Source organism: Eretmochelys imbricata, chromosome 9, assembly GCF_965152235.1.
Source record: "Eretmochelys imbricata isolate rEreImb1 chromosome 9, rEreImb1.hap1, whole genome shotgun sequence".
NCBI lineage: Eukaryota > Metazoa > Chordata > Testudines > Cheloniidae > Eretmochelys > Eretmochelys imbricata.
This window is the reverse complement of record NC_135580.1, coordinates 54,937,126-54,965,122: the sequence shown is the minus strand read 5'-3', so window position 1 is coordinate 54,965,122 and position 27,997 is coordinate 54,937,126. Positions and strand designations below refer to the sequence as shown.

Genomic DNA, 27,997 nt, shown 5'->3' with positions numbered 1-27,997 from the left:
CTACTTTAATTTGTTACTTTATTGAAAGTGGCAGATCCCTTTCAATGCTCTCTTAAAAACTAAGACCACTGTTGCTTTGAATATTGCAGGAATTTATGGGGATTGTTTCCTTAAAAATCATCTTTACTCATGACACTGCAGTGCATGTGAAGAATAATACAAGGTACCTTATTAACACAGTATGCTACCATCATGAACAGCATAAAGTTAAAAGCAGCAGGAGACTCTCTCTTTGTTGAGGGTTCCCTTTACTTGTCATTGTGCATAAATACAGGCTCCATGGCTACCTCTGTACACAAAATAAACTCTGCTCCACAACTGAGGTCTATGCAAGAGATGACAACAGCAGCTATTTTCTACAAGACAAGCAGCGTTAACACATTGAGCCTGTATTTATACATCAGAGGAGCAGGTAGGAAGCATAATCCACATTTACCTGTTAAGTGGTCTAATTTTTTAGAGGTGCTGAGCATCTGCAGCTCCCACTGGCTTCTAGAGGAGCTGTAGGAGCTACCTGAAGTCACATCACTTATGTGAATATAGATTTAGCTGCTTAGCTTTAGGTACCCAGCTTTCAAAATTTCAACCCTGTCTCTTTACAAGCCTGGTTTCCTTCCAGATCCTTGGAGTATCTTGTATACAAATCTATGAAATAAAATGGAGAACTGAAATTCCTGGCTAAACTAGCATTGTCAAGAAAGCAAAACTAGTTGAAGTTGCTCCATGGGAATACCCTGAATGACCAAAGTATCTATCAACATTTCAAAGCAATGAGAGATGCAGCTTATTATCTGGACTGTACTTCTGGCTGAGACTGTTGGCTTCAAGTCATTTAGAGCAGAGTTTTAAGAAATGGTTCATGAGAGTAAAGAGGGGGAGAAATTGACTTTGGTATCCCAATCACAGCATTTGGGATATAGCCACCGAGGAGCAATGATACCAGCCATTTAATAGGTAAAGTAAAAGCTGAATTTTCTTCAATTGAGAATCATTGTAAAGAATTTCAGACTAACCTTTTAAACATCTTTGCATGACAAAGGTCCCTCTTCTAATGTACTTTAATCTTAGTGTTTAGTCTGTCTCACCTTAGGAGAGTCATGGCGCTTAGTCTGCCACAAGCCAACGCACCTGGTATGTCTGCTGGCCACGTGAGAAGCAGCAGGAGGCTCTGAAGGGAGCATAAGCAACTCCTAACCCCCATTTGAGAGAGTTTTAAACCAAATGCAGCTGCCTTGTCCCTTCTGCTCTATGGAAGTGAGGCAAACTTTGCTCTGGTGTAGCTTAAGTAAAGCAAGTTAAAGAGTGATATCCCCAGAACCGCTGGCAGAGCAGTCAGCAAACCCATCCTGTGAAAGTGACAAAACAACGCAGCTGCTCTTGAATGAAAAGTAGAGGGACAGCAGCAAACTTACTTTCACTGCTACTAGTTAAAGCCTTTGTTCCACTAGTGTCTGAAGGAGTTGAAAAAATCCTTGTGGGGCTAGAGTGCTGCTCTGACTCCACTAGAATGCTGTAGTGTATGGAAAGCCTGGAGCCATCTGCACTCCTTGTGGATTACCATTTACCTACACTTCCTTGGGGGAGAGGAGAAGGCTGAACCCAACATACTTCCCTTTTGAAACATATGAGTACAGGAGAACTTCCCTCTTGCTCCACCAGCCAGGATTTTACCTTTTAACAAGCTCAGAATCAAATAAAAAGGATACGTCCACAGAGAGAACAATTAAAAACTCCATTAAGAACAGTGTAAAAACAATTAGACCACCCCTCCTTGGGCTCTGCAAAATGTCTAAATTGTACTTGCATTGTGACCCCCACCCTTGGTTGTCATGGAAACATGTACAGATGAAGGCTCTGAAATGTCCTGGAGTCACAATGTTACATCCAACAGCAGATGACGGTGGTCTGGATTAGAGATGTAGTTCTTATGATGTTGGGAAAATCCTCCCTCCCCATTAAAGAGCAGCAATGACTGTACTGGTCAGCGGGCTGAAGTCAGGTGGTTCCGGCTATGTGAAAACCTGGGGAGAAGGGAGGAAAAGGACAGATAGGTGATATTGGCTGCACTCACCCATTTGAATGACACATTAAGAGGTTACAACCCCCCACACCCACCAGAGACTATGATGGACGAGACACACTGCATACTCCTGAGTTTCATTTGATAGACTAGCAAAGCAATGGCAGTTGTCTAGCTAGGCAAAAAATAAAAGCAAAGCCCTTGAAAAAGGTGATGATTAGATAACAGTACAGGAGGGCATTTTCTGCCATGTGGTTTGAGTAAGCAAGCAACTCAGAACATTACCCAACTGCAAGGGTAATGCTTAAGTGAGATGGGAGTGTCAACTTAGCTCCAGGAAGGAACTCTAGAAAATTAATCAGTATTCAAAGGTGATGACATTTCTGGATTCATATACAGCCCAATCCCACCACACCTAGGCAGCTGCTAGAAAGAATGCCTTTGACTTCATCCTAGATAGTAGTACTGCAGCCCATTGGCTTGTCTGGCAGTTAAGATAGACTGAAAAAATTGTGGCTTTGTAAAAGATATTCTCTGACTCAGGTGTATAATGGGCTTGCTACAGGCATCACTGGGTGAAATTCTATGGCTTGTGTTATGCAGGTCAGGTTAGTTATCAATGCTGCCCAATATAATAATAGGTTTTAAGAACCTGAAACCCTATACTTCAACTTTTTTGCTTCACCTTTACTTATAAACTTTAAAGGATTTAGCAGCAAAGGACATCAAGGGTTCTCTCTCTCTAAATTAGAATTATTGAGTTTCAATTTCAGTCTGCCAGCAAAAACAGGGAACTAGCAGTGTGATCACGAGCGACAGCTTAAGCTTTTACTTTCTCAGCCCTCAAAAACTGATATTAAGATCCCCAAATAAAAAACACAGAAAAGAACCATGTCTATATATTAAAGGAAATGGCAAAAGCAAAAAAGGCAACAGGTCATATTTAAAACTATTCTTGTTATTTAGTTCCTTTTACATTTCTGTTGAGACACACAGGCACTCTGGTGGTTCATTATTCTGTCAGCAACTCCTGTCAGGCCTGACGTACTCACTAGACTTGTGTACAAAGTTATAAATATGTGCTAGAATTATGTTCTTCAAATGTGTTTTGCAAGCAATGCATAAGCCCAGTTTGCCCTAGACAAAGGAATGGGTGTTCACTTGTCTGATCAGCCTGACAGACGCAATGATAGTACATTTACATATGAGGTAAACAAAACTAACAAGCCTGGGGTGGGGGGACAGCATGGCATCTACACCCTAACAGGAGGGAGAAAAACTTTGTCTAGGCTTACTTTTCAAAGAATACATTCAAAGGTTTATAGGACCATCAAAAGAAGGGAGACAACCCCATAGTTATTCTTTACCTAAAGAGTCAAAGAAACCAAGCATATGTTGGGTCCATATTTGGGAGGATGCAGGGGGTTAGTTTCTTGGCTCAGAATATTAATGGAAGCAAAATCAGCACTCAGTTTTTTGCCAAACAGCAGAGCCTCCAAAGTATCATAGCTTCAAAATGACATGAAGTTACACCTCATCTGCTTAAGGAGTTCTGGTTAAAATCTAGCAGAGTTTTAAGAAATGATGTGTTATTAAACATTTCTTTGTGTATAAGCAGATCAAAGGATAAAAATACTCAGCAATACAGATGAAATACTACATGCAGTTTTAAATCCTTGCAAATACAACAGAACATCCAAATACATACAGAAGATTTTCCATTTCCACTGTTTATTACTTTTGTCTTATTCCCCTTCAGCTGCCATGGTGTATGTAAATCCAAGACAAGGTGCATCCCCTTCCCTTCATTCCTCTGAAACTGACATAGTTCAACTCTAATCTCTTCAGACCAACATGACTACAACCACACTGCATCCATAGCTCCACTGGTTAGTCCAAGCAAGCTGCAGTTAGCTTTCATGGCTCACATGTGTTTGAGCTCCAACAGTTCTTGAAAACCGATTTTGAGAGGATGTGGTGAATGCTCTGAAGTATAAATGAATGATATGGTACACAGTCGCACTAGCTGGGCTAGTAACAACCCATGACACATCATGCATCAGAGCTGAAAGTGGCTAGTGGCAGTATCACTTGATGCTCAGGACACCAGTCATATGCTCTACACAGCTATGTTCAGCATTACCACACATCATAATGGAGAATGAGTCAAAGTAGTGTCTTAGACACCTCAAGGTTTGCTTCAGTCAACACACATGCTTCTTGGATGTTTGGGCTACTGAATGACAAATCCATACCTGTCCTGTGATGTTACCATAACACACCCAAGCCACTGAATTTTCAATGCATGCCCCTAATCCCCTTCCCACATGTCAGAGGTTTTTTTTACCTTTGTACGCGCTCCACCATGTGTGCTATCAGTTTGTCAGAGATGCCTGGGCAGGACTCCTCAGCCAAGCTAAAGGCATTCTCCAGCTCCTCCATAGCTCCCACATTCCCTCCAGTCTGCTTGTGCTTGTCTTTGAGCTGCAAGCCAGAAACACTGTGTTAACAGCCTGTGACATCTGAAAGCATTCACCAAGCAGATCATCTTAGAATGAATATTAAGGAGTCTTCCTTTTCAGTGTGGTTTTGTTGGGGGACCCAGGCAACTAACATGTAGGTTCCTACAAGCCTCGCACCTCAGGGTTTTCTCCTCTCTGCATAGGAATAAGGGCAGACCAAGCAGAGCGAGTTTTCACACACTTTCTGAACATATTCCTCCACGTGCTACTTAGCTTCCCACCTCACATAGCGAGACAGTCACAGCCAAGCAAAACACCTTGCCAAGTTTTCCCCCACACAAAGTAAGTGTGCTGGATACTGCACTGGACTGACAGCCCTGAGGTCCAAAGACCAGGAACCACATAGCAATGCAAGCTTCTCTACATCACACTGCCAACCTGCCTCAGTGTGGCTACCTTTAGAGCAGATGAACCTTTAGTTCATCGTCCATGCTCACTCACTCACTGATCTCTACAGAGGCTACTTAGAGCGGTGCCACGTGTGGTGATGGATTTTGTGAAGAACAGATACTGGATTGACACAACAGAACACTCCCCATAACAACCTGGGTTTGTTTTGAACTAATTACCTAGTTGGAAGGTGGATTGCTGACAAGTCTCAGACCTTGAGCTAGCCAGTCCCTCAATCTAACATAATCCCGAAAGAGAGAGATTCCCCCATGCAGAACATTGACATAAGGCCCGTGTGCCATTTAAATGCTCAAGAGTGGAGCACAGGCCTTGTCTTAGCCTCTGCTTAGGGGGGAATTTTATCTTACATGAGAACTCTTTGTTCTATCTTTCATGAGCTCATGCAAGTTGCATGGTGCAGTCATTTATTTAAAGTACACAAAGAGCAGAACATTCAGCATTAGGAAACTCTAAGCCAAGCACCATTGCTATATCAAGACAGAACTGGACAACCTATTCGCTGCTTATGACATAACAAATTTTCCAGGCCATGAATAGCTTGTCTGCTATAGCCTCTTTCCCCCCTCATTTGGGTAACTTTCTCCAAGTCCAGCCTGCAAGAGTACCCTGCACAATCAGCTTGAACTCTGTGCCTGTCCTATAGTATATTCCACTAAACAAAAAGCAAAGCTGAAAGAAGAAGCTCCTCTTGACACTGCAATATCTATGCCAACTAACCACCATCTAGGTCAGTTAAAAACCTTCTTTACCTTCATCTCGACTATGCTGATTAAGTGGCTTTAACTTGTCCTCATAGTTCCTTGCATGTAATCGTAGGAGCAACCTAATTCTTTGAGTTCACGTTCCCTCTCACAAAGACAGAAACCAGGACAAGGCAAATCTTAATGCTAATCTGAGGCTGGGACCATCCCTATACTCACAGTCCCCCTGCTGGAGGAAAACTAACTTCATTTAGCAAGATACACATCTGCCTTCCCTCAAATGAGTGAGCTGCCATTTCACACACAAAAAAAAGCCTCAGCTGTCACAGCCACCCACGTACTTCACTATTTATTTATATGCAGCAACCAAGGTTGGGGAACGACAGACAAGCAGCACTGAGAACTGCTGGACTGAAAAGTCATTCACAATCTTACTTAAGGATCTACTTTCACCTCCACTTGATGAAAGAACTCAAGTGCAGAGTCTCAGGGGAAGGACAGTGGGATATGAGGCCTTTCCTTTGCTAAGCTCAAGTGGTAGAAACCCACAAGCCACTAACATCTAATGACCAACTGTTCAGTCAGACCTATATAGAGCTCTGTGTAGCTCAAAGCTTGTTTCTTTCACCAACAGAAGTTGGTCCAATAAAGATATTACATCACCCACTTTGTTCAGCGGTCTGTGATGGGAGCTGGTTTGGTTTTTCAAGGTAAGGAAGGGAAAGTGCTTTAAATATTTTGTGCATTTTGTAAGTGTGTTCTAAAAGTTACCCCATAAAATGCAAGCCAAATGGAAGAGCCTTCTGGAACTTAACAGGGTTGAAGCCAATGTGATTCTGCAAACCTATGAAATTTAATAGCGAACTTCCTATAAGCTAGTTAAAAAAAACCCTCGAAAGGCTGTAGGTCATTAAATTTTATAGGTCTGCAGAATCACACTGGCTCATCCCTGTTAGGTTCTAGAGGGCTTTTCCACCAGGGTAAAAAATAAAACTAGTTTTGAAAATGTGCACAATCTATTCACACACACTTACCAGTGCCCCCGGCCTGAGGCTTTATCCCAGTCACATAGGGATGGAAGCTGTGACAGGCAGGTTTCTTTTTGAGGCAAGTCTACTTGACATTGGCCTAGAGGCTTTGGGGATATTATTTTCAAGTGTGGGTGCCTGAAGAATCCACTCCTACAGAAGCCAGTGGGAATTGCTGGTGCTCAGCACCTCTGAAAATCAGGTTACTTTCTCTCAGATGCCTGCCTTCGGACACCTGAATCTGAAAGCACTTGCTGAGGGGTGTGACTCTCACTGGGATTTCACAGTGCTAAGATATTATGAGGGCCACAGAAGCACAGGAGATATGTAGACAGGACCTTGACTCTCCTGTCCCGCACCAGTTACGTGCATACTGTTAATCACATAATAGAAGCTCTAAAAGGCACCAACATTGCAGCAATTAGGACAAGTTTATGTTTTATAGTTACTTCAGGTTCTCTGCGCCTCCCCCCACTCCATCGCTTGCATATGGCTAATTCCTTAGCAATTCCTCTGCGAATCACAGCCAGGCCCAGCTATTAAAGAACCAGGATAAAATGTGGGACAGATGGAAGGAAGGTCTAGAACTCACAGAAGGCCAGTTCTACATCTAACTTCTCTCACTGGAAAAATGCAGTTTTGGTGACCTGCTGTGGGCAGCAGCATGTAACAGGGGAAGACAAAGTGGGTGCAGATGGCATTAGGCAGGGGATTTAAACAGAGTAACAAATAAATAAAGTTGCCCAGTGTTGGCAAACCCTGATTCCTGCTCTGCCCAAGCAGGACATGTCTTAACCTCACACAGGTGAGGGGACTGCTGAAATCAGGCATTCTCCTAGCACTAGGCATGTGAGGGAATCTGTATTGGGAGAGGGACTTGAGGAAGGCCAGGCTACCAGGCAATCAGAGAGGATGATGCAGAGAAGGACAGACATTCCGTAACCTGGGCTCATGAGGCTCACGTAGAAGAGGGAAGAGCTGAAAAAAGAAGGGCAAGAAACTGTAGGCAGCACTGTACTCCTGCCCAGGGTAGGTTTAGGCAGGACAGGTATATTAGGGACAGCTCTTTTAAGCAGTACATACAGAGTTGGCTTTTCTGAACTAAGAGATGTTTCACTACCCCCTGGCCCCGCCAGGCGCCCTGCTCTTCTTCACCCTCAAGAATCCCTCCCATTTACATGTTTCCCGAACAACTACCCAGCTGCTTCCCCTTTACCTGCAGGCATCGCAAACAAAGAAAATGGCCTTCTCACCTCCCCAAAGACTGGGTGGACAAGCGTGGAGAGACACTGTGATCGGGGCTGCCGCTTGATGGGCTCAGCAGACTGGAAAGCAAAACACGGAGAGATGATGAATACATGCAGCAGACATACCCATGGAAGGGTGCATCCCAGCCCACAAAGGTGCTTCAATCTGCCATTTCCTTTGTGTCTGAAACACATCTCCTCCCAGAGATCAACATTAGCTATTCTCCTTTACAACTGGAGGAATGAGACTGGTTGGCTAGAAAGGCTAGTGCTGACTCCTACTGGGGAGTCTCCATCATCAGTAGCATCCATTTACTCAGAGAGAGAGACAGGACAAGAGGTGCTACAGTGTCAGCAGAGGTGATGCACTAGGCACTTGTGAGCACCAAACTGTTCCACATTCTAGTAGTTGTTACAGCAGCATTACCGGCATCCTTAGGGGGGCTCCCCAACCCATCCTCAGAGAATGAGCCTTAACTGTCAGCATCCTGGGGGCATGGAATATGCACTCCTATAATACTGCCCACACCATGCTCAGGTGCCAGGCTGGGGGCAACATTAGAAAATTAAGAACAAAGAATGTCATACAAGTGCACTGAAAAGGTGGCTGTCCCTGCTCCTAGGCTCCACCCATTTCCTGATCACCCTGTTTTTTGATGACAAGGTCAGCAGACTGACCTTCTGGGAGCCATGGAGAGCTATTCCTTTGTGCAGTTTAAGGGAACTGGGGCGAATAGTTGGTGGGAACGTCCAGATTGGACCCTGGTCTCCATCTTCTGCGTCTCCATCACTAGAAACAGAAGGAGAAGGAGTTCGACATACAGCCTGCACGATGTATCACACACACAGAGGACATGAACCCTTCCATTTCTGAGCCCTTATGCTCCCAGATGATGCACTACAGCCAGCCATAGTTACCCTGTCACCCCAGGGCTCTGGGCATTTTGCAAGCGGGCAGAACAACAGCTGCCACTCTAGGTGCACTGGGGAAATTTAATTCAAGTCAGTCTAGAAAATCTGATTTGATCCAAACTGAAACACCTTCAGATTATCAGACTCTCTGGTCCATACTGCTCATTGCATAGAGCCAGGCTCACTACCATTTTAGTTCTTCTAGTTCCCAGATCCCTGCATGAACCAAAGACATAAATCTGGTCTGTCAGAGACCTATAGTAAAGATTCAGGAGTAACTAGCAATTCTAGATGCCCAATTTGAGGCACTAATAGGGTTTGATTTTCATTAAGTTCTAATCACCCAATTCAGAAGAGTCAGGCCCCTTTAAAGGGTCTGAAATTGCCCATCCCAAAAAACAAAAATCCACTTGTCACTGTTAAGCATTTTAACCTCCTTATATCAGTTTAGCTACAGGTAGCAGGACCATCCAGCTACTGCAGGGGTGGCCAACCTCAGCCTGAGAAGGAGCCAGAATTTACCAACGTACATTGCCAGAGAGCTACAGTATTACGTCAGCAGCCCCCCGTCAGCTCCTTCACCCACCCCCCGCTCCCAGCACCTCCCACCCACCAGCAGCCCCGCCGATCAGCACCTCCCCATCCCTGCCTGCACCTCCCAATCAGCTGTTTTGTGGCATGCAGGAGGCTCGGGGAGGTACGAGGGCATGGCAGGCTGAGGGGAGGGGGTGAGGAAGGGGTGGAGTGGGGGCAGGGCCTGTGGCAGAGCCAGGGGTTGAGCAGTGAGCACCCCCCGGCCCATTGGAAAGTTGGTGCCTGTAGCTCCAGCCCGGAGTCGGTGCCTGTACAAGGAGCCGCATGTTAACTGCTGAAGAGCCGCATGTGGCTCCGGAGCCACAGGCTGGCCACCCCTGAGCTACTGCAATATGGTCTCAGAGCTACGTGCTCTGAACATAAGAACGGCCATACTGGGTCAGACCAAAGGTCCATCTAACCCAATATCCTTTCTTCCAACAGTCGCCAATGCCAGGTGCCCCAGAGGGAACGGGCAGAAAAGGTAATCACCAAGTGATCCTTTCCCTGTCACCCATTCCCAGCTTCTAGCAAACAGAGGCTAGGGACACCATCCCTGCCCATCAACCACTGATGGACCTATCCTCCATGAAGGCTCTTCTGAAGTTAGGTAATGTGTTTAGCTGAATGCCTGTTAGAGATAATCATAGAATCATAGAATATCAGGGTTGGAAGGGACCCCTGAAGGTCATCTAGTCCAACCCCCTGCTCGAAGCAGGACCAATTCCCAGTTAAATCATCCCAGCCAGGGCTTTGTCAAGCCTGACCTTAAAAACTTCCAAGGAAGGAGATTCCACCACCTCCCTAGGCAACGCATTCCAGTGTTTCACCACCCTCTTAGTGAAAAAGTTTTTCCTAATATCCAATCTAATCCTCCCCCACTGCAACTTGAGACCATTACTCCTCGTTCTGTCATCTGCTAGATAAAGAAGGTAAAAGACTAGGAGTGCTCTATGGGCTAGGTGGCACAGTGGGTTAACCTACTAGCCTTACACATTTTGGGACCTGGATCCAAGCCCTATAGTACTTAGCTCATAAAACATTTCTTTTCTCCAGCCAATACTTTTAGGTCCTCACCTACATTGATCCAAAACTGAGCAAAGGCTCCACAGTAGCATATGAGGAGGTCCAAATGCAAAGAGAACTGCAATACTATATACTCAGATATCTATATGTTGCTCCCCTAACCAGGGCTTGAAAGTCTATCAGATGCTCACTACCACAAAGAAGATGGGGAACAGTCACACCAACCTGGCTCAGGGATCCTCCCTCTCCCTTCCCCACTTCATTGGGTCTCTGTGCTCTGAAGTGGTAGTGAATAGGATTTGGGGGGATAGGCCACAGCAGGGTATTGAGGCGAGCACCAGGGCAGGTGGCATACGCACATGTCAGAATCACCAGAGCTGGAGTCCTCTCCATGGCCCTCTGACTTCCAGCGCTTGAATCGGTCAATCAGCTCCATGAGGAATGAGGTTTTCTTGGTATAGCGTGTGATGAACTTGTGCTTTAGCAACTCTTTAGCAGTTGGCCTCTGTGGCAAATCAGGAAACAGAGAGTATGCTAAACATAGCAGTAGCCAAGATCTGCAAGAGCCATGACTAACACCCAAAAGCTTTCTGCCATGCCTGCTTTTTCATTTTGCAACCTGCTGCTAATTTCTCTCCAAGACTGTAGCACTAACATGTCCTTCTGCTGAGGATTTCTAGGCACCTTTGGACTCTGGAGTTCTATGTCCCAGACATTCCATTCTATCTGCAGCAAGAGGAAGGAAATTATACTTACAAATCTAGGGTCCTTGTTGAGACAGGCTTCCACAAATTCTTTGAAGGGCTTGCTGTGATGTCCCTCCAGTGTTGGAGGGTTGTTTTTGGGGATCAGAAAGAGCACCCGCATAGGATGCAGGTCAGAATTCGGAGGCTCTCCCTTTGCGAGTTCAATGGCTGTGATTCCAAGGGACCAGATATCTGCCTGAGAGAGGAGTGAGAGGAGTGACGTCAGAGGAGCGAGAAGTGCTATGCTATGCACTTGGCGGCTAGCAGAGGGTGCATGCAACATTCACTTCACTGAAGGGACCAGCCTCACCTGAGGTCTATGGGGCATTTAGTCACAGGCTTCCCCAACAGACCCCAATCCCTCATATGATGAGACCTCTCTCTTGAGACAAGGCTCCAATCTTTATGTTCATCCTAGTGTTAACATAAGCATGTAGTATTACCTAAGTAATACAGCAATAAAGTGTAAGAGCCCTTCATCTACCCCACCAACTCACCTTAAAGTCATAGGCAGACTGTTTGATGACCTCTGGTGCCATCCAGAAGGGAGTCCCAACAAATGTATTTCTTTTGATCTGGGTGTCCGTCAGCTGTCCAGCCACACCAAAGTCAGCCAGTTTCACATCCCCTTGTTCCGATAGCAGCACGTTAGCAGCTGTTCACACAAACAAGAGTAAGTCAAATGGTTCCTGAAACTCCTGTAACCAACAAGGAATCTAGTGGCTCAGGTTTTTGAGACAGAACTCCCAGCTTTGATTTCCAGATTCAGTATCTCAAGCAACTCGAAGCAGGTTCATGCATTTAGGGGAAGAAGGGGAACATTTATCTGGCAGCTCCATGACTAGTTTTGAAGGAACTCCTGGAGGCTGAAGGAGGCCCTACAGCACAGGGCCTCATGAAGAGTCACTGGAGACCCATCTTGAAACACCCTGAAAGGGCCTGATTTTCAGTGGGTGAGTGCTCAGCACTGGTTGAATATTAGGCCCATATCAAGTTGGGCCCCAAGTCACTAGCCACTATGTTCTTTGAATATTCAGTGCTCTCACCCTCTCTGCCCAGTCAGATACTCTTATTGAGGTCACCATATCCCTCCTGCCCCATGCCCCCACGACTGTTTGATCTCAAGCATGATGCAATGGAAGGAAAGTAGTCCAGCTAAGCTTTTGGGGGCAGGAACTTTGTCTCTGTACCGCATGGCATCTAGTATACTTGGATGCTGTAAGATGAGAAGCAGGAGGCAATAATGGCAGCAGCCCTTCTGTTTCTAGCATAGTTGTGCTCTTCTCATGCAGGCTTCAGAGCTCTCGGTGGGGCAGCTCCAGTCACACATACTGAAAGTTTCCAGCCACAACAATAGAGCCACACACAAGTCGTGTCCATAATGATCAGCACTCAGACTACTCAGGGTCTTACATACAGAAACAGAAGCTCCAACTCTAACCAACAACAGTCAGCAGGCAGTTGAGCAATTCTGCTATCTCCCCTTGTTCCATGTCCTCACCCAAATCACAGGTGCCAGACTGGTGCTGCTGACCCTCCACCCTACCCCAAGTCCTAGACATAGGCAGAAACTCATCCTCATCTGCAAGAATATGAGGTTTATGATCTCAGGAACAAAGTACTGATAGTAAACGTAGTGGATTACAAAGTAATTCAGGTTGTACCCTCAGTTTGCTTCTGTATGTTTGTCTAAGGGCTGGTGGGATCATCACTCAAGAACAAAGGGGCTGTGTTCTCCAAGCCTGACCTTTGATGTCCCTGTGAATCTTCCTCTCAGAGTGCAGGTAATCTAAGCCCTTGAGGATTTCTCGCAGGATAGTGGCAATGTAGGTCTCTTCCAAGGGTCCTGGCTTTAGCTAAACATGGAAGAAAAGTGGGGAGAGGAATGAATGAGAGTGTTTGGAGGGAAAAAAGGAAGGAACATAGGCATTAAATAGAAGTGAAGAGGTGAGAGAATGACAGAGGGAAAAATAAGTTGGAGGAGGGAGGGGAGATGATCTGAAATTTCCTACACAACTTTTATGACAGATATTCACACACCACTAGAGTGATTCCTAGCAGGTTCCACATTTCCTGACCTCCGTTTGTAACACAAAATCTCCTCCATAGCAGTGTCAGACACCTACTGGCAGACATGCCAATCAGAAAGTCTACTTCTGTGTTTTATACCCCCACCATTAAATATAAGAATCAAAATCAAGGTTTGCCACACTCATCTGCTTTAGGCTGGGAATACATTACACACACAGAAATATAAAGATCCAATCTGTCCAAGGCTCTGGGTGCATGCGTGCAAGCGCACAGCATTTCAGCTGGTGCAACAGCAAGAGAGGTGATTCTGAGACAAAGTAGGATGACAAAATCCCACCCTAGCTGAGTTCTCAGCCTTTCCAATGTAGTAACTGAGGCCCTGACCCTGCAATGAATTCTGTGCAAATGCCCCCCTGAAGTCAGTGGGGTCCAACAGCATTGTTCTTATTGCAGGCTCAGGGCATCAGTTATTGCACTGGAAAGGCTGAGAACTCAAAGAATTCTCTGCTAAGGTGAGTGTCACGGTGTGACTGTCCCCTTTAAGAGGGAGCAGGGTCCAGTGCACCTCTGTCTGAATTGCTGCTGCCCAATTGGGCTTAAGAGAAGGCAACTGGTCTTTATAAAGAGGCAAACAGGATGTGCTAGGGGGAAGACAGAGTGAAGATGCAAAGACTTAGAAGGCTCCTGGAAGCTGCAGTAGAGTCTTAATGCTTCAGGGCTATCCACTGCCCTCTCTCAACCCAGGCAGGTAAGGAGAGAAGCCTGAAAAGCTCTGGAAGAGACAGTCAGAGAGCAGACTTCAGGGGACAAGATTCCACCTAGGTAGGGCTGAGAAGGATGATATTGGGTCTGTGAGAACTTTATTTTGATTGGCACAGTTTATGATAATAAACCAGGGTATTAATGGAATTCCTGTATGGAGTTTTTAAGGAGTTCAAGAAAGGAAACTAAGGCAGAGTATGGTTGAGCCACACTTGCCCAGATAGGGGCGCTATAGGTCAGGCATGCCTTTTTATATAGAAGAACAAGATTTGACACTGGAATTCCATCACCCCACCCACTCTTCACAGATAGGCAGGACAGAAACACCCCAAAGTTTAGATTCATTCTATTTAATCAATTGTGTATCACAGCTGGTATACAAACATCTGTTAAGTGTGACTGAGGACTGCCTGTGGAGTGTTTGAATCATCCCATTTTAGTTAGGACACAGTAAAGGAGTTACCAACATGTGCAAGAAAAATGAGTTATCCCAGTCCTTCCATTGTCCCACTTATACATGCATTAGATCAGTGGAGGTGCAGGGGTGTCACACAGCAAAGTTGAGACCCACATGTGTTCTGCATCTCTATTCTTTAGCGCAGAAGGGGGCAAACTATGGCCCGACAGCCACATCCGGCCTGTGGGACCGTCCTGCCCGGCCCTTGAGCTCCTGGCCGGGGAGGCTAGCCCCCGGCCCTCCCCTACTATCCCCCATCCCTCACTGTCCCCCCTCCCCCTCAGCTCGTCATGCAGGCAGCACAGCTGGTTCCTTCCGGGCAGCTCCTGCTGCTCTGAGCAGCATGGTAAGGGGGTGACGGCGGCAGTGGGGTTTGTATAAGGGGTAGGGAGTCCCGGGAGGCAGTCAGGGGACAGGGAGCAGGGGGCGGTTGGATGGGGCGGAGGTTTGGGGAGGGGGGGCGGTCAGGGGATGGGGAATGGGGCGGGGGTTGGATAAGGTGTGGGAGTCCTGGGGGCCGGTCAGGGGGCAGGGGTGTGGATATGGGACAGGGCAGTCTAGGGACAGGGAGGGTTGATTAGGGAGTGGGAGTCCTGGGGGGCCTGTCAGGAGACAGGAAGCAGGGGGGTTGGATAGGTGGTGGGGTCGGGGGGGGGGGAGCAGTTTGGGGCAGAGGGTCCTGGGAAGGGGCAGTCAGGGGACACGGAGCGGGGGGGTTGGATGGGTCAGGGGTTCTGAGGGGGGCAATCAGGGGGTGGGAAGTGGGAGGGGACAAATAGGGGGTGGGGGCCAGGCTATCTGGGGGGCACAGCCTTCCCTACCCAGCCCTCCATACAGTTTCGCACCCCGATGTGGCCTTCTGGCCAAAAAGTTCGCCCACCCCTGCTTTAGCATCTGGTGTAGCATGGATATAGTGTCATTCTAACAGGACAAGCCAACACTGATTGTAGGTGACAGGTTATCTCAGAAATAGAGCAGCAGGGTGTGGGTTACAATGGTGCTTAGATAGGTGGGTACAGACTTCCCAGAGGGTCATAGAGCAAATGATTTCTCCATCCTGGCATAAAACAGGCTTTGTAGCCAGCATGCCTGCTCTGCATTTTCTACTCCTTAGGCAAATGGCTCTGAATAAGACTTAGTAGGGCTAATAAAAACCAACTTTATGGTTGTTTCACAAACTAAGGTTCCAGCCTCTGGTTGTGGGCCACATGTGTCCATGTGTTAATAGATTAGGACTGACCAAGCTGCTTACCAAATCCAGTGCTGAGCCTCCACCCAAGTACTCCATGATTATCCACAGCTTGGTACTCTGCAAGAGAGGCAGGAAAACATGTTTGGGTGAGCACTGGGCAGTGTGTTAAGATTAAAACAAAAATCAAACCTCAATCGGGCCCTACCCCACCAGCCATGAAACTTGTGCACAGCTCTTCACTCAATAGACCAAACAGGCACTCAACCTCCACAGCCAGATTAGGACCAAGTCAGGCAAGCTTCCATTCATCCCTCATTGACACAGTACTGCTGCACGGAAATTAGACCCTGGGAGGAATCCCATCACATACTTCCCTTCCAACCTTTATTTTTTTCTAAGTGAATTTAGTGCTCAGTCTGGCACCTTGGAGACAGGCAGCAGCCATGCAATCTTCCCCATGTGCCTCTATCAATGTATCCCCAGCTGGTCCTAGAAACAACCTCCCTAAGGGAGGGAGGGTAGTTTTTCAGTCCTTGGCCTCAGTAGAGGCTGCCAACAGGGATGGTGGTTGAGCAGCATCCACATTTTTTCACTATACTATCAACTCATCTTAGATACGTCTCCAAACAGCCACCAGATAGTGGTGACTTCCAGCCACTAGTGGCAGCTGAGGTAAAAAGCTCCTGACCCCATTATTGTTCCCCCAGCAGACCTAGTCTCCTACTCAACCCAACATTGTTTCTAAGTGTTACACTTGGTCTATTTCATTGTTCCCTCAATCTCCCCGTTCTCATGCACCCTGTGTTTCACTGACCTGTTGTATTCTGTGCAACCCCTAGAGTGGAAGCTCTCTGGGGTAGGGAGTGTTTTCTCTGTCATGTCTGTACAGTGTCTAGCACAACAGGGCCCTGATCCTTGACTGGGGTTCCTAAATGTTACAGTCATATACGTCAACAGTAAAAGCAATACCTTGCTGTTCATCCCTTACAGTATTACAGACTGGTTTAAGTGAGAAGCTGAATGAGTCTGGCAGCCTCAAACCATTTGAGCACCCAATCCCACTTGCAGGGTTCAGTGAGATTGACAGCCTTTGTTCAGACAGGCCAAGGTAATTGGCAGGTGTGCTGAGACAAGGGCTGGGCTGCCACTTCACACTGCCATGCAGGGAATTCATGCAGAGAAGAGTGGAGGCAGACTGGGCTCTACTAGAAGTAGTGCTTTCTGCAACTGCCATGGTAGCCTCTACAAGAAACCCAAGTTAGGGCCCCAAACCCTGAGAATAACCTGGCTCCCTTCCTCGGTGGTTCTGCACAACTCATAGCATTCCTGAAAGTGCCTGTTGAAGGAGCAACTCCCAGAAGGAAGGGAATGGGGATGGAAAAAAGATGGAGCATAGACTATCACAGAACTGTCAAATCAAAGTCTCAGACCTTCTGCTTGCTAAACACTGATACACAATGCCAGGGGAAAACCAGAGAGAAAAGCCAGACAGCAGTTTATGGGTACAGGCAACATATCTTCCAAAGCTGTATTGGAAGTGGTGATTCTCCTTTTTGGAGACAAAGTTTGGGTCCCCAGAGATGCAAAGGCAACATCACTGAGGACTCTAAAGCCAGAAAGAGAATCCTCTAGGTGAAGGTGGGTGGGAGCTGGGTGGGAGCTACCTTCTTTATAGGAAATCTGTTTGAGGGCCTGTCTCTTTGATGGAGCATTCTCGTTCTAGCAGAGCCCCCACTTCTTTGGGTGAATTGTATATATGAAGATCATTACAGTGTGTTCTGCAACAGCCAAGATCCACAATAGGGCAGGTAAACACAATGGAAATTGCCATTACACCCTTCCCGCAGCTATGATGTTCTTAGCTGCAGGATGGATGTCCAGCAGGGGTGGGCTGCACTGTCAGCAATTAGTCACAAACCCCAGCCTGCTTCCTGCTGTTCTAGGATACCATCCCCACCCACAGATTTGAGCTAGAGTACGAGGGAGGCTCTCCCCCGTAGAAGCTTTGACTACCTTCAGATAGGACCCATAGTAGCGGGTTATGTAGGGGCTGTCACACTGACTGAGCACAGTGATCTCCTGTTGGATGTCCTCAATTTCATCCTCCGCCTCCTCCAGGTCAATGATCTTGATGGCAACCACCTCCTTGGTGCGGTTGTCGATTCCTTTGTACACCTCACCGAACGAGCCTTTACCAATCCTCTCCAGCTTGGTGAACAGTTCTTCTGGGTCCACCCTGGAGTGCTAACCGAAAGGCAGAGACAAGGTGAAAGGGTCAAACCATAAGCCACCCACAGGGTTCTCTATTCTAAAACAGGGTTATTGTCACCACACTGACTCCCACTACCCTTCTATGAGAGCGCTCATCTTATAAGGCATCCTCAAGGTCCATAATAGACCTCCAGATATATGACAAGAGGTCTTCCCGCACACAGACTTACCATGGTACCACCCCATGCCTGGGAGAAATGAAAAACGATCTTAGACCAGTGGTCCCACAACTGTGGGGCATGCCCCCTAGGGGGCATGGGGAATGTTCCGAGGGGTGTAACGGGACCCAGCCAGCCCCAGGGGCAGGGAGGGAGTGCTAGCCAGCCCCTCTCTGCCCCAGCCCCACCCCCATCTGCGGCCCCTGACTGCAGCCCATCTGCAGCTCTACACCCGACCGCGGCCCCAGCTGCTGGCCCTCACTGTGGTCCAGCCCTGGTTCTGCTCCCAGCCCCACCCCCAGTCTTGGCCCGCCCCACACTGTGGCCCCAGCCTTGCCCCCTTACCCCGTCCAGATCCCTCCCTCCCCCAACAAGCAGCACCCCCTCTCCCAGTCCCTGGGTGGGCATGGACAAGGGGGGGACGTGACCCTAAAAGTTTGGGGACCGCTACCTTAGCCCTCCAAGTGCATAGAAAGGGGTCTCTGAAAAAACTGTCAGTTCTTCGGGCGAGGGACTGTGTATTGCAAAGGATCTCTGTACGGTGCCTAGGACAATGGGGCCCTGACCTGACTGGCCTCTAAGCAGTACTAGACTAGAAGTGTTTAATAACAATGAAAGATTGTTTGCTGTATGCGTATAGAAATGTAGACTCTGGAGTGTCAGATCCAGCCTTCTGTTCCTACAGCTTAGTGAGCATGTTGTAACTGAGCCAAATGGTATCCCAAGACCAGGACAAATAGAAATCCAGTGGGATATCCTCCCACCCCAAGTCTGCAGTGTTTTTTGCAGGGAGATTAAGAAAGAGGGGGATGTTTTCTCTCCCTTTTGCCCCTTCATTTTACTATCAGATTTCACCATAACACAAGGGCAGCTGCTCAGACTTACTGATTACACCACCCCAGTGGAGTGCACCATTCTTTTGCTGTTGGCAAGGTAAGCGCCACTCCATTCTGAAGGAAAGCAGCAAGGATCCCAGAAACCTGAATACATCAAAAAAGTAGCTGATCTGCTGCTGAGTATTTCTTCTGGACAAGCCTTTCAAATGAATGGCATGTCCAGATGTGACAAGCACATTCAGCCTCACTAAATAAGCACATTAACTGGGATGCTTCTAATGTGACGACCCACAGAGTAATATTGGCATTTACATGGTCATAATTAGGCCTCAGAGTTAATACTTCATTACTATGAATGTGGGTGGCTGGGAAGTCTGCATCACTCTTTGATGCCATTTCATTCGGCCCAACTGCAGACTCAGAGGTATTGCATTGCTTTGCAGTGGTAAAAGGCTCTTTGTGATCAGAAGGGCTTTCTTAAAGGCAAGTCTAGGTTCTGGAAAATCCTGCGTGACTTGTGGGAAATAACCAAGCAATTACAATGTATGGGTTTTCACACCCATGGCTTCTCAGAACAAGCACATGATACATACTAACCTACAAACACCTCAGTGAGGGACCACTCCCTAGCTAAACTTTGAATTCAACTGAGATTTTATCTGAGGTCAGGACAGCTGCATTTTCCCATTTCCTCACCGGGTTCTTGCAGCTGGTCCTCAATGAGTGCCTCAGTTGATGTTTAATAATTAAACCAATTGGGCATATTAAGAAGCCTTTGGACCGGGCACAGCAGATAAACAACCCTTCCCAACAATATTACATCTCCACACAGGGCAATAGACAAGGGCAGTCAGCAAACTCAGCTAGCTGAACAGGATTTTAATATGCTTTTTAATCTAAGATACCAAACATCCTCATGCAACCATGGCAACACCCAAACAGTGCTGCACTTTCAACAAATATATGTTGGAAATGGAGTCGGGGGGGAGGGGGGTGAAGAAGTGCAGCATTGAGCAGTAGAGGTGAAACGAACTAGAGATACAAGCAAGGACTGGAGTGTGGGGTGGAGGAAGGAAGATAATCTAAGCTAGAGAACATGGGTGATAGGACAGCATGGCCACAGTCTTGATGAATGGTCAGATGTGCTGTCTGCAACCCACTGCACCTGCAGGATTCAGCTTACCCTTGCACCAGTAGGGATGGAGCAGACTATTAAGGATACTTGGCTCAGAAAGGGAAGTACTATCCACATGGCCCCCTGTGCAGACACTCCCAGGCCCTCCTGTCTGAAGAGTGATCAGCATTCATGGAGGGAGAGGGCAACATCCATATTGAACACTGCATCTTGAAAGAAAGAACACTATAAAGGGACGGGGGTGGGGGAGGGGGGAACAGGGACTGGGGAGTTTGATGTAGAGCCAGGACCAATACCTTCCTGTTCATCAAGTCTGATTGAAACAGGCGGGCGGGTGGGAGGGGGAAGATATGCAGCTAATATTCAGTTGGCTGCCCTCACATTGCTCACTCTGCCGGTGTTTTCTACCCCATCCCCATCCTGTGTCTGGCTGGCTGTTAGCTCATCAGGGCAGGGACCATCTACTACTGGTTGTTTACTGCCTAGGACAATGGGTCCCATTCTTGGTTGGCCCTTATGCATATGAATAATAGTCATTAATGAAGTGACACTGGAGCAACCATTGCAGAATGTTGTTTGGGGACTGACAAGGGTATGTTGTGGGCTCAGTGATCTGATCCAGATCCCAGTCTCATTGTTAACAAAACAGGCGGGCGATATTTAGTTCTGGTTTTGTCTTGAGTTTCATGAGCACTGCAGAGACTGAAGTGGGCAGCAGGGGGCTAAGCTTCTGTAACAAACATAACACAGTTTAGAGTATTGCTGTATTGGCCAAAGGTGTGGGAGACTGCACAATTCCTAAAGGCAGGAATTGTGTCCCATCAAGTTACACAAAAGTCAGCACCTAGAATGGGAAACTCCAAAGTTCCCAGCTGCTTTAGTGCAGACCCAAGAACCACTCATACTTGTAGCAGACTACCCTTTGCCCAGGTCTGGGAGCGGCACATGCCTGCCTCAAGCCTTCTTTGTTTGAGGAAAGGACGACCAAATGAGACCACCAGGAGCTGATGAAAAGTTTCTCACATGTATTTCTGAACAGGTCAGTACAAGTCCCTCAGCTGCAGCAAAGCCGTGACCTAGTGAGTTACTCTGCCAATGAGTGAAAATTCAAAGGCCAAATCCAGCAGTTACTCTGGACACTGACCTCCCACTGGAGACCAGGAGAGTTTGGCATGCAGACTGAATGCAGGAACAGGTCACTCACGCCTTCGCCCTACCTATACAGAACAGAAACAGGAATAACATTGTGACGGGTTCGGTCACAGAGATCCCCTTGGGACTGTCACCTGATTTGCTGGAATTACCTCTCTGAGCCAGTTTTCCCTGCCAGCTTGGGACTTCAGAACCCTGCTTTGTTGAGCCAGATGTGCTAGCCTACTGCATCACAGACCCAGGTCTGATCCACGCCCCCAAAGCTGCAGACTTTAACCAAAAACTGCTCAGCAGGTCACCTATCTCCAGCACCCAGACACCCAGTTCCCAATGGGATCCAAACTCCAAATAAAATCTATTTTACTCTGTATAAAGCGCATACAGGGTAAACTCATAAATTGTTTGCCCTCTATAACACAGAGAGAGAAATCACTTTTGTTTAAGTATAAAAAAGTAGGATTTAAGTGGTTTCAAGTAATGACAGACAGAATAAAGTAATGACAGGTTTCAGAGTAGCAGCCGTGTTAGTCTGTATCCGCAAAAAGAAAAGGAGGATTTGTGGTACCTTAGAGACTAACAAATTTATTTGAGCATAAGCTTTCATGAGCTACAGCTCACTTCATCGGATGCATCCGATGAAGTGAGCTGTAGCTCACGAAAGCTTATGCTCAAATAAATTTGTTAGTCTCTAAGGTGCCACAAGTCCTTCCTTTTTTTTTTTTTTTTTTTTGGAGAATAAAGTAAGTCACCAAGCAAAATAAAGCAAAAACACACAAGTCTAAGCCTAATACATTAAGAAACTGAATACGGGTAAATCTCACCCTCAGAGATGTTCCAACAAGCTTCTTTCACAGACTAGACCTCTTCCTAGTCTGGGCCCAATCCTTTCCCCTGATACAGTCCTGGTTAGTTCCAGCAGACATCTCAGGTGAAAAACAGGGGTTCTCTCTGACTGGGACCATCCTTTGTTCTCGTCTACCCCCTTTTACAGCTTTGGCACAAGGTGGGAATCTTTTATCTCTCTGGATTCCCACCCCTCCTTCTAAATGGAAAAGCACCACGTTTAAGATGATTCCACCATTCTTCCTGGGTTGGCTTACACAAACACAGAAAGGCTTGCAAGTAAACAGAGCCATTTACAATCAATTGTACTAGTCAATGGAAGCCATGAAGATTCTAAACCATCATCAATGGCCCACACTTTGCATAATTACAATAGTACCTCAAAGTTATACTTTTTATTTCTAGCTTCAGATACAAGAATGATACATACATACAAATAGGATGAACACACTCAGTAGATTATAAGCTTTGTAATGATACCTTACAAGAGACCTTTTGCATACGGCATATTCCAGTTACATCATATTTACCTTCATAAGCATATTTCCATAAAACATTATGAAGTGCAACGTGACAAACATAACTCAAGTACTGATAGTCCAGACATATCAATTCTGATATAAGCTAATACTACCCAGTAGGAAAGCTCTACTGATTTGCAGCTACTGCTACCTCACAATATATGACAGGAACAGTAAAGGTCCATGCTCAGGTTGCCTACAACAGAATTCTGTCCAGCCTGTGGCACAGTAACATAAGTGAAACTCAGCGAGATTACACCAGGTTAATGAAATATCTCTTCAGATGTCCCCTGTGTAATACTGTTCCATATCTGTACAGCACCTAACACAATGGGATCCTGGTTCATGACCAGCAACAAGTAATAGTGAGAGAGAAAAACTCTATTTGAAATGCCACATTACAACTTGCTGAGCCTTTGCACAGATGCTCTAGTTGGCTTGCAGGCAAGCTTCATGCACGTGCTCACACAGTGCTGAGAGACGGAGTGGAGAAAAATCTCAGCATCACCAATTTGAATGCCAACCGGTCTATATGCTGTTCTCAATGCTAAGAAATGAACTGTCCCATGCTTCACAAAGACAGCAGCCAAACACAGGTCAGGCTAACTTAACTATGTTGCATTACAAGAGCCCACCTGGAATCCTTCACCACAAGGCAACACAATCGAAGTGAGCAAAGACAGCTCAAATACAAATTCCTTAGCATCCATCCCACAGCTGCCAACCACGTTGAAATCTGGGATGGAGGGAGACAATGCTCTATGAGACTCTGTTGGGGGGAAGGGGAGAGAAAGAACATTTCATCCTGACTGCTTGAAATAGGAGAGAACATTCCACTCTGATCTCAAGGGAGAGGAGGACAATTATATCAAGGCAGCTCAGGGCAAAGAACAATTTATCGTGCCAGTTGAGGGGTGGGGGAGAAAGGCACTCTATTGTGACAGCTGTGGGGGAACTTTCCATCGTGACTGAAGTAGCTATGTTTTAAACAAAGCAAATCACTGCAGACGTCAGGAATTAAGAAAAGCGGCATTTTAAGAGCCAACTTGGCCGCAATCCCAAGCTTTTCACTGTGAGAAACCCAGGCTTGGCAGCTCTATTGGGTCTTGCTGCTGAGGTGAAAAGTTGTAGATGTGACACCTTTAAGCTCTGGGAGTGGGCTGGAGAAGGGAAAGTCCCCGCTTTGAACAGGCTCTAAGTACAGATGAGCATATTTGGCAGACACAGAAACTTTTCATATCCAACCAAGAGCCTCAATACCAGGCAAAGCCCTGCTTTGCTGCAGTTCACCTGGCCCTCTAAACAGATCTGCCTACAGCATCACCTGCTGGAGTCATGCTCTAGGCTGATGTGAAGGAACCCAAAAGGTGCTTATATACAATGAGAGAAGTCAGAGTTCTCAATCTGGGGCAGATGCATATACAAGAATTGGGGGGCACAACATCTCTACCCTTTCCACGTTTCTATCCTGGGCCCTCTTCCCATTTAGCAAACAATGGGAATCACAGATTTAAGCCAGGAGTTAAGACTTCCTCATCTATGCCACAACAATTTAGAAAATAAACACTGCTGATGCCACACCCTACAGCACGAGGGCGAGTGGTTGCAGAACTCCAGGCTCCCCAGAGATTAACACCAGTGTATTTTAATTGTGTACAGTCCTTGGGCTCAGGTACTCTCTAACCACGAGGGCAAATATTCAGGGTTTCTCTATGCCACAGCTGGAGGAGGGAATCAAGTTTAAGGGAGTGCAGCAATACCTTGTGTAACATATTAACCTTTCAATTCTCAAATGGAAATCAGTGCTTTTGCAGCAGACCAGAGGTATTGTATGTGCAGATGTTTAAAAGCCACTTGTCAGTATCATTTTAGTGCAGTTTTTCCATTGTCTGCTGATTCACAGAGGGAGGGTCTCACTGATTTTTACAGTCCAGCTAAATAGGGCAATTCCTATTATAAAAATACTTTGCATTTTTATAATCTTCTATCCGAGTGCTTTCCAGACACTAGTTCTCATAACAGCTATCAGATAGTGACGTATTACTGAGGCACAATCTCTTAAGACTTTTACAAGGTCACATAGGAAGCCTGCAGCAGAAGTGGGAGTAAACCCAGATCTGAGCTTCAGCCACAAGTTATTACTTGCATTACAACAGGGCCTGGAGGCCCCACCAGAGAATGGGGCCCATTGTGGGGGTCCTGTACAAACTCAGTGAGTGCCCTCCCTTGAAGATATTACAATCTAAATAGACAGACAGACAATGGACAGAAGGGGACAGAGGCACAGAGATGGGAGTTGAATTGCTCAGCATCACATAGAAGGTCCGAGACAGACCAGGGAATAGAACCTGAGTCCCAACCCAGTGCCCTATTTGCTGGAACACCCTGCCTCTCTCAAGTCTATCCTTAGTCTTCAGTCAGCTCTTGACATCAACAAGCCAATCTCTGAACATGGGTGGACATTCTTTACTTAACAAATTCTTGCTGGCCCTCTACAGACCCCTACTTATGTAGAGCATTGGTTCACAGTCTGGGGTTATGAGCAGCTCTGGGGGTTGCTTTCTTGATGACTAGGTGGAAGGGGAGTCCCGAACACTCTTTAATTTGTTAAGCATTGGAACAAATTGCCTACAGAGATTATAGCGTCTCTGTCATTGGAGGTTTTAAAGAACAGGTTAGACACACACCTACCAGTAATGGTTTAGTTATTCAATAGTCCTGCCTTGAGTGCAAGGGACTGGACTTGATGATCTATTAAGGTCCTTTCCAGTCCTACACTTCTACGATTCTGTTGGAACATGGGGTCATGGTATGGAAAAGGCTGAGAAACCCTGATGCAGACTATAATAATGAAAAGATTAGGCATAATTTATACTGGCAACTTTGGACCCAGTATTCACAGATACAATCTTGCAGCAACTAAATCCAGCCAAACAACCCCACCAGTTTCTCTTGCTATTTGTGATCCAAGTCAAAATTACTCTTCTTGCTTCTGATTAACTTCCTTCAGCCTTAGTCCACTACCCCTTCATCTAGTGCAAGCTTCCTACCTGTCCCTACACATTGATGCAGGAGCCTTCACCTTCGCAGCGCCTGCATCTAACAGCCTCATCAATTCATCTGCTGCATGCTTACATATAAGACACATTTCACATGAGAATGGCCAAACTGGATCAGAAAACGGTCTATCTAACCCATTATCCTATCTCTAACAGTAGCCAGTGCCAGGTGCCTTCAGAGGGAATTAATAGAATAGGGCAATTTCAAGTAATCCATCCCATTGTCCACTCCCAGATACTGACAGTTAGAGGCTTAGGAACACCCAGATCATGGTGTTGTGTCCCTCACCATCTTGGCTAAAACCCATTGATAGATGCATCCTCCATGATTGTATCTAATTATTTTTTAACCAAATTATACTTTTGACCTTTACAATATCCCCTGGCAATGAGTTCCACAGGCTGACAGTGTGTTGTGTGAAGAAGTACTTCCTTTTGTTTGTTTTAAAATATTAATTTCATTGGATGACTCCTGGTTCTTGTGTTATGTGAAGGGGCAAATAACACTTCCTTATTAACTTTCTCCACATCATTCATTATTTTATAGACCGCTCTCATATCCCCCCTTAGTCATCTCTTTTCTAAGCTGAACAGTCCCAATCTTTTTAATCTCTCCTCATACGGAAGCTGTTCCATACCCTTAATCATTCTTGTTGCCTCTCTCTGTACCTTTTCCAATTCTAATATGTTTTTTGATGACTAGAACTGCATGCAGTATTTAAGGTGTGGGCGCACCATAGATTTATATAGTAGCATTATGATACTTTGTCTTATTATCAATCCCTTTCCTAATGGTTCCTAATATGGTTAGCTTTTTTGACTGCCACTGTACATTGAGTGAATGTTTTCAGAGAACTATCCATGACTCCAAGATCTTTTTAAGTGGTGACAGCTAATTTAGAACCCATCATTTTGTATGTATAATGTAGTGTCAAACAGGACAGCCTCTCATCCATCTCCAAAGTTACAGGCTCCATCTACTTAGTACAGGATGCCCACTGTGGATGTTACTGGTGTACATATAGTCTATTATACTAGGAGGCAGTCATTCTATAACTCAGACTTTGTGGGTCTGTCCCATTTCTTATTCTGCTTCCCCTCAAATGCTGCGAGAGAAAAATACTCGCTACTTCCCTAAGGAGGACACAGTTATATATAGGGAGGTACTGTATCTATGCCAGTCTCATGCTTCCTGCCTCCATGTTCTTGCAGTGTCAAAGTCTGATATCATCAGGGAGCATGACAGCAATCACTTAGATAAGAAGAGCACAGCTGAGAACACACTCAGGACATTCCCAGTTTGGTAAATAACAGTACAGTTCTTAAAAGATTTTGCTTTAAGGATTTTTATAATGTTTCACAAACAAATTCTTATCACCTACCTCGTTAGCAAAATCCCTCAGATGAGCCATGGCACAAGGATGCTAAGACATCCACTTCTGTAAAACCGGGTGTCTGGGGTCCTGTAGCACAGGGATGGAGCAGCGCTATTTCAGCCACCAAACAGCTGTGATGGGTAAGAATACAGCTGCTATACTCGGAACTCCTGGAGTCTAGCTTGCTCCCCAAAATGCTACCTCCTCCTTTATCTACTACTTCAGGGTGGTCTTCCCAACCCATTCCCAAAAGCACCAACCCCTTCTCATATCAGCAAAACAGCCCTGGATGTTTCAAAGACATTAGAAACTTGGTTTAAACAGGAAGGAACAGTGCCAATGTCCTTAACGCCCCCTACCACCTCCACTTCCGATGCTGCTCTGCAAGAGTCCTGCACTGGCCCCCTCTCCCTAGTGCCAAGCCTTCCTCCCTTCCCCTAATAGCCTGCCCAGCCTAGACCCATCTCCCCAGCCTGCCCTGACCCGTCCCCTCAGGCCAGCCTGCCCTGACACCCCTCCCCAGGGCCCAGCGTGCCCCCTTCCCCTCACAGCCTGCCTCGACACCCCTTGGCCCAGCCTGCCCCCTCCCGCTCATACCCTCCCCTGACGCCCCTCCCCTCCAGTGCCCAGCCTGCCCGCCCCGCCTTGCCCGTGCCCAGCGCCCTGCGGCCAGGCGGGGCTGCCCCAGCCCAGGCTGCCGACAGCCCCACCTGACAGCGGCCCGAGGCCCCGCGCTCAGAACCCCCCACACAGGGACTCCATGGCGAGCTCTCGTCCCGCGCGCAGCCGGTTTCTATGGGAGCTACCCTGCCCGGGACACCGAACTCAGCAGCAGCGGCGGGGGGAGACGCAACAACACCGAAAGGGCAGGCACGCCGCACAGCCTCCTGGGACGTGCAGTTCTCTCTGGGCCGCCCGCCAGGGCGGAGTCAGGCTACAGACTATAATACCCGGCAGGCAAAAGGGAGCGATGGGCGAGGGACGGGAGAGAATGGAGGCTTCTGGGACTTGTAGTTCG

The 27,997-nt window shown here is 46.8% G+C and overlaps 1 protein-coding gene across 3 annotated transcripts; it reads right to left on the bottom strand.

The window, feature by feature from the left end:
• Nucleotide 1: 1 nt before the first annotated feature.
• STK25 (serine/threonine kinase 25) lies at nucleotides 2-27,852 on the bottom strand. 3 transcript variants are annotated; one of them, XM_077826104.1, is made up of 12 exons: nucleotides 27,690-27,852; nucleotides 26,986-27,110; nucleotides 17,642-17,872; nucleotides 15,689-15,745; nucleotides 12,934-13,042; nucleotides 11,684-11,841; nucleotides 11,197-11,382; nucleotides 10,800-10,945; nucleotides 8,608-8,719; nucleotides 7,936-8,007; nucleotides 4,368-4,504; nucleotides 2-2,021 (listed from the first exon to the last, which is right to left on the bottom strand). In XM_077826104.1, the coding sequence occupies exons 2-12, from the start codon at nucleotides 27,013-27,015 to the stop codon at nucleotides 1,982-1,984; spliced, it is 1,278 nt and encodes a 425-aa protein (XP_077682230.1). In that variant the 5' UTR covers nucleotides 27,016-27,110; nucleotides 27,690-27,852; the 3' UTR covers nucleotides 2-1,981. The 3 variants fall into 3 exon arrangements, 2 of the variants coding, with proteins under 2 accessions (XP_077682230.1, XP_077682231.1); XM_077826105.1 differs by having other exon boundaries at nucleotides 26,986-27,066; XR_013347082.1 differs by lacking the exon at nucleotides 2-2,021 and adding an exon at nucleotides 6,689-7,660.
• Between the last annotated feature and the right edge of the window lie 145 nt (nucleotides 27,853-27,997).